Raw genomic sequence first — 11,448 nt, 5'->3', positions numbered from 1 at the left:
ATATTCCCTCACATGAGAAAGAGATTTCAGTCTGGGTAAATTTACACAGTTCTAGTGGAGTAAAGGAGACATGGTAATATCATTTTCTTATTCTAATGTGCTGGTGGAACTTGAAGCAGTGCAGGAGGAAAAGGCAAAGATGAAAGATTACTGAAAGGAAAAGTGGAACTGCTTTATTCTCTTTCTTTTTTTCTAGAATCTGAGTTATCTCCTCCAAGATAAAATAGCGGGGCTGCATATCTCAGACAATGGATCAAACAGAAAGCACTCACCTGTTCAACCACATGATGCAGAACACATGCTGCACAAGTGCAAAGAATCACAAAAGGGCCCAAAAAGCACTCTTTGTCACATCTCATTAAAGTGCATCACCTTCATCTTTTGAAAGGGTAGTGAACTTCAGTATTAGGAACATTTAAAACATTTTTTTTTCTCCCTAACAAAATGGAGGGGTTGACTAATGGTCCCACTGCTTTGAATCAAAATACTTGCTATACTTGTCTATATATATTAAAATACTGTAGTAGAAAAAAATTGACTCCAACCTTTTATGCTGTCATTCTTTCACTATAAAAATGAGAAGCTCATAGGGGAAAATATATTGATTCTGAATGTGCCCAGAAAAAAGAGTTTTCTTCTGAGAGTTTTATCTTGGTAAGACTTTCTATACTGTGCTTGACATTCTGAATTACATGATTATATAGTATAAGACTCCAGCAACATTTTGTGTTGTAAAGATGGAGATGCTCAGCATTTTGCCAGATGCCAAGTGATATTCTGATATTTCTATCTTCTCTTTAAACTGAGTGACAGTCAGCATATTCACAATGAAGCCAAGACAATCTGCTATCAAGTTACAGTAGTGATATTTTCCCTGATGAAGATCCTAGAGCTTGTTGGAATAAAGCTCTTTAAAACTCACTGTCTGGAATATCTGGAGCTTGAATTGCTCTCTGTGTAATATAATTTCATATTTGTGCCAGTCTAATAAGTAGATCACCGGGTAGAGGCTTTTTGTAAGTAAGTATATACATACTGCACCATTTCCTGGTTCAGTGTGCTCCAGTGTGTTGCAGGCTGTGTGCAGTGGGGGAGGTGCCAGAGCTGATCAAGCAGTGTAATTTTATACATTACTGAATCAGTGCAGGAGAAACCTGGAGGGACAAAGCATCATCTTGTCTTTGGACTGCACTGTAAAATCCTACAGTTTTCTTATCCCAGCCATGCTCTGATACATTTTTCCTCTCCTTTTTCTGATTTTGGTGTGAATGATAAAGTGATCTGATGATGGCTCTCGTTATGGAACCTATTAGCAAGTGGACGCCCAAGCAAGTAGTGGATTGGATGAAAGGTATGATCATTTATTACTATGTATTGTCTGTACTTTGGATCCATGCAATTTACATTTCTGCTACTGTATTCTTTGTTTTGGGAAGAGTTAATTCAGTTTTTTAAATCCATATGCTGCTTTGCACAGTAGTTCTTAAAGACACGACTGAAGAGAGAGGCTGTTTAAGCTGTGCAGCATGCTGTTGGAATTTGGCTGAGAACTGAGTCGTGATCTAATGCATTTGTGGGTAAATGCAGACATAAAGTGTTTGTGTCTTCTGACTCCATTATGCATTGCACAGTGTAATGTTATTATGTTTGGTTTGCTTTAAATTTGCCCTGATTAGCTCTGTTTTGCTCATATCAGGTGATCTGATGCAGTGGCTGTGCAGCACTTGTGCACAGTTTAGGGTAATATAAAGAGCATAAGGTGCTAGTGACTGGACTGTGGAATTCTGATCCTTTAGCGACATGTCCTGATTTGTTCAGGCTTCCCAGCTCCTCTTGCTCGTACCGCTGTTTTGTCTAATGCACGCACGTCCCCGGCAGTCACTAGTACCGTGGACAGTGCAGTCTATGCCATATATGGGGCGTGCAAGGGGAAAGGAGCACGGCTGAGCGCAGCTTCGCTGGGGAAACTCTTCCCGGTAACTTGACAGGAACAGTGATTTCCCTGCTCATTAGCAGTTTCACAAACACAGCCATAAGCTGTGAAATGTTTTGTTTTATATTGCTTGGCTGAGCTACAAACAGGTTGGTTTGGATGGAAGAGTGAAGAACTGTTCACGGTGATAAGTGTTTAAATTTCTCCTGAGTGGAGAAAAATGTGTTTACACAGTAGAATGCATTACTGTTGTTATACGTTGTTTCTGATGAGCTGTCTGTCATAGGGACAAATAATTTCTGCTATAAATAATCTCCACTATATAAGGAAAAGAGGTGCAAATTTTGTTTGTACGTTTTTCGTGGATAAAATTTATGTAATGAGATTATTGAACTTATTGGAGGGATGAACCGGATGCCCATTATAATAGCCTTAAAGCTTTCAGTACGTTATCATTAATTAGGGAATGGTTCTGATTTCATTCTGCTGAGCTACATCTCCATACTTGACTGAAACTGGGCTGCTTAGGTGCTCATCAGAAACATTATAAGCAAACTATTCTTTTACAAGCATAAGGTATTACGAAGCAAATGGCATCTAAGGGACTGTATGTAGTTTGTTTCTCAGGTGTCAACTTAGGTTAACTGAGAGGTCTTAAGCAGGTCATCAGGATGGCTCCTGAAACCATTAGATACACGATTGATACCCATATTCCAATGTCATTACTTGAAATCAGCACCTAGTGTGTGTGCAGAGGAGAGTTTTCTGATCTACACCTGTACTGTCAATACTCAAAGATTTAAAAAGTAGACAGATCATTATGTTATTTTAACTCATAAGTTGAATTATAATGTAAATTAAATCTCAAAGTGTATATAATACTTGTTGCTACATTTAAAAAGACTCCTTGCTACTCTTTTATTCTTTTGATGTAAACTAATTACATCTTTGGTAATATTAGTCCATAACATGTGTACATACTACAGAAAGCAAGAAGATCATAAAAACAAAAGTTTTTTTTAAACGTGGAATTCAAATATTTACTACATCCCTCAGTGTTGAGTTGCCTAACTGTAACATTTCTATACAGAGACTGCATAGTGCATCCATAAGAGAAACTGGAGTAACCAGTATTGTCAGTTTTGTGCCTCTGGGCTTAAGCATAAATAAGTATATTGCAATGAACATTGAAGTAGTCACAAGACAGACATTTTCCTTGGTAACATGAGTGTTACAGACCCACAGACAGTAAAGTTGCACATGTCTGTTTTTAACATAGTAATATTACAAGCCTATGTTTTATCAGAGTGTTTACTTTGCATACTTCAGTTATAGCCAAAGAAAACCTAACAAACCTAAGAAACACAAATGGAAACATGCCAAAATTACTCTAAAATACTTGGAAATCTCTAACTTTATAACAATTGTCCAATCATGGCTACTGTTTACCTTGTAATTTGCTTATTTTCTGTATGTCAGCTTCATTAGCTATTGTAATTCTGCTAAATAACTGTTAATGAATTGGTGAGGTTGAAGTACTGCACAACTAAACATATTCAAGTGATAATGTAGCTTATAAATATAAGTAAGTCATTTATGCTGAAAGGTATACTTCTTTAACAGAAAAGATATTGTAAAGACATTTCAGCAAAATTACCATATTATAAATGTGGACTATTATCTTTGCTACTGAAAGAAACATGTTAAAGAACAATGTATCAAATATTACAAGTGTAATATACCTTATTTTTCCTTAAAAATATGTAGTCAATTAGTTTTATTTGTAAAGGTTATAAATTATAACACATTTTGTAGTAGAATGACAGTGAGATTTATCATAACAATTACTTTAGCTACTGTTACATACTTTTTAAAACTGTCAATAAAGTACGTTTTGAAACTAACTAGTATGGAAATCCTGCAATATCAAATAATTTAAGAGAACATGGGAGAAAGCCACAAAAATGATGTTAATAATTTGAGACCCAGCTACCCAGAATGCATCCTGATTACAGCGTGCTATTATCAGAAGCAGCTGTAGCCTAACCTCCAAACAAGAAGAGACATCCTTCTGTTCTCTTCCTTATGGAAATGTTACTTGCCAAAAAAGTAAAAATTACTAGGCTCTAAGAAATATTATTATGACAAGTTGGCATCTTGTATTTACCCATGCTTTCTTCCTTGGGAATGCATTCAACTAGAATTCAACTTGGGAACTGGATTGCACATTGTGGTCAACCTGAAAAGGCCATGCAAGTCTTTAGAAATTGATTCTTGAGGCTTACAGAGATCTAGAGATCTAGAAATTAAGACTCTACATTTGATTAAAGAAATTGTTGAGTACACAAATATTCTGTAAAGATTTGCAAATACAGAGGAGAAGGCACTGTAGTTTAAAAAAAGGCTTTCAAAGAAGGAGTAGACAATGTGATTTGTGAAGATATTTTTAACAACGGTTTTCAGACACTATTCTTTTTTTTTTCAAATTTTTCAAAAATTTTACATTTCTTCAAATGTTTTTCCTTTCAGAAAATGAGCCTGGTAGGTATCCATTTCTTACTTAATTTAAATGTTTTCCTGGTGATATATACTAAAGACTTAAAAAGTTATTTTAAGAGGAAGGGCTTTACATTGCTTTGCTCAAATTACATTTTTGCACTGTTGGAAAACAAATATTATCCATAAAGCTTGCAAGCATATTAATAATCACAATTGTTTTCCAAATTGTTCTGTTTTTCCTCTGATTAAGTTTAGCATGTTAAAATGAGTACTTGACAAAATACTCTTCAGTACTTGCATCTGGGAGACTTCAGGTGCTTTTAGCCTATGAACCCCTGTACTTACTGTTAAACTCAATGACTTGGCAGTTGCAAACACGTTATCAGAAAGAGCACTGCTAAACCAAAGGCCATCTATTTTTATATGCATGCATGCATCAGGGAAGGCAATCCTGCACAGAATTTTTGGGGATCGGAGGGGCATAGAGGAGGTATGCTATCTTACTCCTGACTCTCTTGCAATTACAATTAGTAAATTCATGATAGCTTGTGTTTTCATTTTGAGTAAAATCTAAAAGGTTTTCTATGTACTTTTAAAATAACAGCATCAAAGATTTTGTATTTCCTAAGTGAAGCAGTTTACAAGTAGTGGGTCATTTAAAATGTGATCTCAGTTACATTTAAGTGACACCTATGAACAAATAAATACTAACCTTTCAAAATGATCTGATGAAATGAAATGAAACACAATGCAATGAAATACAGCTGTGACTTTGAGAGAATGGAATGTTATTGAACAGTTGAAAATTAAAATAGGAAACCAGTTATTTCTTAAATACTTGTAAGTAATAACTCCACATGGAGTCAGTTATTCAAAGTCTTGCTGACTGATAGTAAGGTTTGTCTGCCAAAACAACCTGCAGTAGAGGTTTCTCCCATAATAAATGCTCAGCTTTAGATACTCATTTCACAACTGCAACCAATTTTACCCCCTTTAAATCCAGAATTTCTCCACTCTCAACAGGGGATGCAGACACGAAAAAATAAAAATTAATTCAGTTGGTAAACTGATTAACTGTGCTGCACTGATCCTGTGCAGAATAATTATATGTTTAGCTGAAGGGTTTTCCTTAGCATGTAATTCCCTGATTTCAAGCTGGCTCATAAAAGAGAAAGGAAGGGAGGGAGGGGGGAGCCGAGAGCAGGGAAGCTGATGACGTGAGTGGACTTGTTAGCATTCATATCACACAGGGCTCCGGCAAACCTCTTTTCAGTCTTTTTTTTTGCTTTTCATTAAATCACTACCTGTTCTGTAGCAATATGTCATAAACAGGAAGTCTCCTCTATTTACAGAATGTCATGTATAAAATCTTAGAGTATACTGGAGGCACCACTAAATATTATGATCTACTGCAAAAGTAGCCTTACAGCTACTGAGCTGGATGATACTTAGCTTTCTTGATCCCCTTTTCTGACCTTAGAATCCCATAATGCAAGAATTGTACTTCACAAGATGCAATTTGAAACTTAAGTAGATAACCCAGGTCACATCTTATTTAGAAAAATGTAGGTTTTATAGCATCCTTTCAGTTCTTTCTATAGACAAATAGGTTTGGAAAAGAACTGAGAACCACAAACAGAGTCCTTAGAATTAGCACTGAATTTTCAAGCAGTTCTAAAGCAAAGGTTCCATCGTTTTCATTCTACTCTCACCAATTTCAAAACCAAACCAAACAAACCATTTACAAACAGCCCTTGAATTACTGTGTTCTACTAGTATCACATTTCCAGTTGTCACTGGAAAGAAATTGAATCAGAATTGTCTGCAATTCCTCTCTCACTCTTCTTAAAAGTTTCAAACAGTAATACATTTTTAGTAATAAATTTTGGCAACAACTACTTGGTTGCATGTTGATTTTTAGCCAATCAAAATTATGATATCTTAAAAAATATTTAAACTTAAAATACAGGAAAAGTTACTGCTTATAAATATGAGACTCACAAAGTGAGCTCAAGAGTCTCAACAATAAGCGAACAAACCCCAAGTTTTCCTATAGCGATGAGGGAGTAGCACAGGCTGCCTGTTACAGAAAGGGAAAGAGTCAGGCTGGGTCGTTGGAGGAAGAGCGCCAGAGTCAAGCCTACCACTCCTGCTGCTGCCCTCCTTCCAGCAGTAATTATTGTACTGCGGATTTCAACCCCTACCTAAGCAAGGGAAGCAGCCATGACCTGGATTTCCAGCACTTTGGCATGGCCAACAGCAGCAGTGGGGACCTACGGATCTCCAGTTTGCAGCAGTCTGCTGCTAAAGGCACTAGTTATTTTCCCTCCACTCAAACTTACCTTGCTCATTTTTGTAGCTAAAATCTTGGTCTCTAAGAACAATTATGTTTCTGAATTATCAGAATTTAATCATAATCACTTCCTCTGTTTTAATAATTTACTCACACAACATGAAGTGTGGAAATAGGAGCATATATGAATATATATGTTCAGCAAGTGTAAGAATGAACTCAGTTTCCCAGCTTTGGATTGTGTATACTGCCAAAGAATCATAATAACAAGCAATAGGAAATACCCATGAGATCCTAATGGTATCTGTAATATCTACTTTATCCTACTATGTATTTAGTTTTTGTTATTTACCTGAGTCAATTACCTAAGAAAAATTGAGTAGAATAGGAATAGAAAATGAGAAGGGACTTCAAAGAAACTGAGGTGAGGTCTGGAGTTTGTAACAGAGACCCAAATCCATGATCACAACTAAAAAGTCTACAAGTACAAGAAAAGACCTCTCTGTGCTAAAATATTTTGTTAAAAAGGGCCAGCAGAGTACATCTCTAAGTTGATTACTTTGCGGTATGGGAGATTTGAGACTAGATTTCAAGAAACAGCTAATAGTAGGTACAATTAAATGTTGGAACACGCTGCCCAGGCAGGTTTGGACATTTCCACTGTTGAACATATCTAAGAGGAGATTAGAGAGACATCTGTCTGGAACGGTTTATAGATCCAGCCTGTTGTAGCAGAATGGTCTAATCTCTTCTCAAGGCTTTTTCCAGTTCAAACAAGATCTTGTGGTGGTCTCTTGCATATGTATGACCCTCACCTCTGATACATATGAAATGGTCTAGAATAGATTATAGCTCTAACTTCCTTCTGGATATTTCATGATTTAATCTTTCCAGAACACCTGTGTGAGAAGAATATCCTAATGCAGAGATAGGCAGATGCCTGGGATGAATCTGCATTTCAAATATTCTAAGAATTAATGTAGTTGGGAAGAATGGATTGGGGGCAGGCAGCTGCACTTTGCTTAGCACAAAATATGAAAAAAATCATACATGCCGTAATCTCAAAGTTCAAGATCTCAGCTCACTGTTTCTTAGAAAGGAAGTCTTGCAGAACTGAGTTGCTCTTTCATGATGAACAAATATGATATGAGGATATATTAGTGTTTTCTTTAACCTCTTTCTTCTTTTTACTGTCTCTTTAAATACTTTCTTTTAATTTATCTTAATTCTCTTAATTCTCTTTAAATTCTCTTTAATTCTCATTTTCTTCTAAAATGTTTGCATATCACTAATCATTAGTATTTCTAAAAGTTGCTGGCCAGAATATCTGGCAAGCATGTCATGGTTTTGTTATCACCTGCTGTATACATGGAAATTGAAAAGAGATGCAGTTCACACTGATTATAAACTACAACTAATAAGACGTATATGAATGATGTGTACACATAGCAGGAAAAATATTTAACTCTAGTTAAAACCTAGCAAAACCAAGTCAAAGTATTCAAAAACAAAATCAACGCTCTGTGCCAAATGTCTAAAGTTGAGAAATCTTGACGTTTTATTTTATAAGAAGCTAAAGACACAGCCTCCTGAGAGCAGAAGATGGGACTCATCAGAGTTTCAGCATCAGAAGTAAAAAGACACCCATTCCACACTGGAGCCAAGAATCCTTTCAGCCTAAGAGTTGAAGATATCATACACAGCTCAGAAGATTGGCAAGATAATTAAGACCCTGTACCTTCAAAGCTTCAAATTATCATCACTTTGAATTCAGTCTGTGTATCACTAGCTGCAAGTACAGAGAGTGGAAGAGCAGCTTTGCTGAGTCTCCTCCTCCATCTTCTGCCTTTCCAATAACCATGTAGCCATATTTTGTGTCATGACAAGCTGATCATTCATGGCTGAGCAGGGTATTGTAAGAAGGGAACCATGTCTGAACTCCAACTGCATATTCTATGTAAATTATTTGGCTGAGGTATTCCTGCATCCCTATCACTATTCCTCATTTTTACAAGTACTGTTAGGAGGACCAAATAGAAACCAGTCTATATATTTTCCAAGAACAGACTGCAGATTTGCACTAGCTCCATAAAACATTTCAGCAACACTAGCAATTTGAATGGTCTATATTTAGTATCTGGAGATTCATTGATACATTCTAAAATTTCCTCATTTATAAAACATATACATTCAGACTGTTTGAAATAAATATAATTCTGCTTGCAGAGAAAAGTCTGAGCTGCACGAATGTCTCTCAAGTCACATTTATCAAACATAACTAGTCTTCAAGGATATTATGTAAAGAAATTTGTATTATTGTCTTGAACCTTAATATAGGCAGCCACAGTTATCATGCAGTGCTATACCTTGTAATCTTATGTTTTATTGAGTCACATCATGCAAAATCCCCACCTCTCTTTGAATTCTGACCACTACAGAGAGAACACAGTGGTACTGAAATTCAGAAGAGATCACCCTTCTCCATATCTCCATTATTTCAGTGTTTTACACTGAGAAGCAAAGTTTGGAACAAATTGGATCCTGTGGTTGACACTTTCCAATCACATTAAATAAGGCTTTATACTTCAAGAAATTACAAAGATATTGAATGTTGCTGAGCAACAAAATACATTCATCGTTTCTTCCCAAGCATAATCCTGGCAACGCCCTTTTTCCCTCCTAATTCCCAATTCTAACGTTTTCCTTGCAACTGGGTAGGAGAATGTTTTGGCAAGAATGACACCAACACATGTACCATAATGTTGAGAATACTATGCGTAACACCTCAGAGTTATTTTTACAAGCTTATAAAATGTCTAATTCATAGAAAAAAAGCAGAAAAATAATGTATTGCAGTGCTACAATATACCTGGTTACCTAAGTTGGAAAGCAGTTTTCGAAACATTTCACTTTGCAAAAAATACATTGTGAATTGCATTTATATCTGTGTGTCTGCCAGAAAAACACTGTCTAGATGGTGTTCCCATTCCAGCATCTCAAAACCCATGGGAAGGCAACTGCATGCTTTCTGGGAGTGTCCTCAAGATAGTCTCCTAAATACAGGTTATGGATCAGATGAAAGCTTCATGTTTTTGAGTAAAGAAACATTCCTACCTAGCGAAATTTCCATACATCTCTTTCTGACAGGTTTAATCAATGTATTTGTAGTAAAGAAAAAAATGCATGAGGCATAATAAATATTACAACACTTGCATATGCCAGGAAAGCAAAAAGAATGTTACAATTTGTCCTGAGGTATATTGCACATAAATTTTAACATCAGCAATGGGTTTAAAAGCAAAAAAGCAAGAAAGATAAGTACTTTAAACAGCATATCCTTTTAATTCCATTCTTTCTGAGAACAAATGTCCTGCAGTGCTGACAGAAATGGAGGTTGCAGTTCTGCTGGTGAAATTAGTGACACTGATGACACTAAATGAAGAATTGTACTTCAATAAACTACAGTGGTATGGAATATTGCTGAGCAATAATATACATTCATCCTCTCCTCCCAGTATAACTTTGAAGATAACTTCTAAATATCACTTTAGTGGTTTACTTTTTTCACTAAGTCTGAAACTTTCCCCTGATCTCCTGATAACAAGGAGATAACAGGAGATGAAAAATGGGTCTTAGTGAGTTATCATTACAGGATGCAGAGAGAGGAACAAATTGTAAGGTTCTATTTGTGAAGAGCTCTAGTGATGAATCAAAACGAAATTATTCCTGATTAACCAGTACTCAAATGGCTCCCAACAAGTATCCTTGTTGACCTTCTACAGTGATGCATTCAGAAAAGTTCAAGGCCAATGCAACATTTAGTTTTTCCTACTCAAATTCTCCACTAACTGTTTTCCAGTAAAAATGAATTATAAAAGGACTGTGGTGCATTTTATTTATAGTGTGGTTAATTTATTTAAAATAAAACTGTAACAGACAATAATTTTACAAAAACCACTCAGCTCTCTTCCCTACAAACAAGTCCACCTTTTTCATCCTAAGTATCATCCAAAGACTAGAAAAATTTTACAGATTTCAGGAGTTCCTGAAGTAATGTGCTGTGATAGGGATTTTCTATCTACTTGGATAGCTCAGGATATACTTCTTTTTTCATAATGGTCACTGTTGAATATTCTTTCATTCATAAACCCTGAATTTTAACTCTTAGCTTACAACAAAGATGTCACAGTTGCTAATATGAATCCATTAATAAGTGCCTGCCATACGGAACCATAATATATTTCATCATTATTGTAATGTGTGACTACACTTGTAGTATTTCCTATAATTTCAATATATCAAAACCAGAGATAGCATGTCATAAAACCACCAAAAGCACTGCAGTCTCCATTCTTCAAAATGACATGAGCTGTGTTGCAGGAAGTAGTGGAAGTCCTAAACATGACTGTCCTTATGATCATCTCTAAGCATACATTGAGTATAATTTACCTATTTCTGAAGGATTCAGCTAATTTTGCTGTTTCAGCAAAGTCTTCTGTTTACACCACTGGTGGGAGGGGTTTTGAAGTCAAGATTCTGATACATTTAACTGTGTAATGGTTATCTTTCCAAGTTATTTGTTCCTGAAAGGACCGGCAAATTCTATCCACAAGTGCTATCAACAGTTTTCAAGTTATAATTATAGATGCAAGGACCACCTTACTTCTCTCACCATGATGAACAAAGTTTAATTTTTCTTTATTAGAGTAATCCAGTTTTCCAT

At 35.8% G+C, this 11,448-nt stretch overlaps 1 protein-coding gene across 1 annotated transcript in view; it reads left to right on the top strand.

The window, feature by feature from the left end:
• Positions 1 to 283: 283 nt before the first annotated feature.
• Positions 284 to 11,448, top strand: part of LOC106487552 (connector enhancer of kinase suppressor of ras 2-like) — a 243,618-nt gene continuing 232,453 nt past the window's right edge. Inside the window, 3 exon segments of the mRNA XM_067303896.1 lie at positions 284 to 308; positions 311 to 389; positions 1,278 to 1,351. Of these exon segments, the coding sequence (XP_067159997.1) occupies positions 299 to 308; positions 311 to 389; positions 1,278 to 1,351 (163 nt within the window). The 5' untranslated portion in view covers positions 284 to 298.

Source organism: Apteryx mantelli, chromosome 13, assembly GCF_036417845.1.
Source record: "Apteryx mantelli isolate bAptMan1 chromosome 13, bAptMan1.hap1, whole genome shotgun sequence".
Lineage (NCBI taxonomy): Eukaryota > Metazoa > Chordata > Aves > Apterygiformes > Apterygidae > Apteryx > Apteryx mantelli.
The sequence above is the reverse complement of the archived record's forward strand: the minus strand, read 5'-3'. Positions and strand labels throughout refer to the sequence as shown.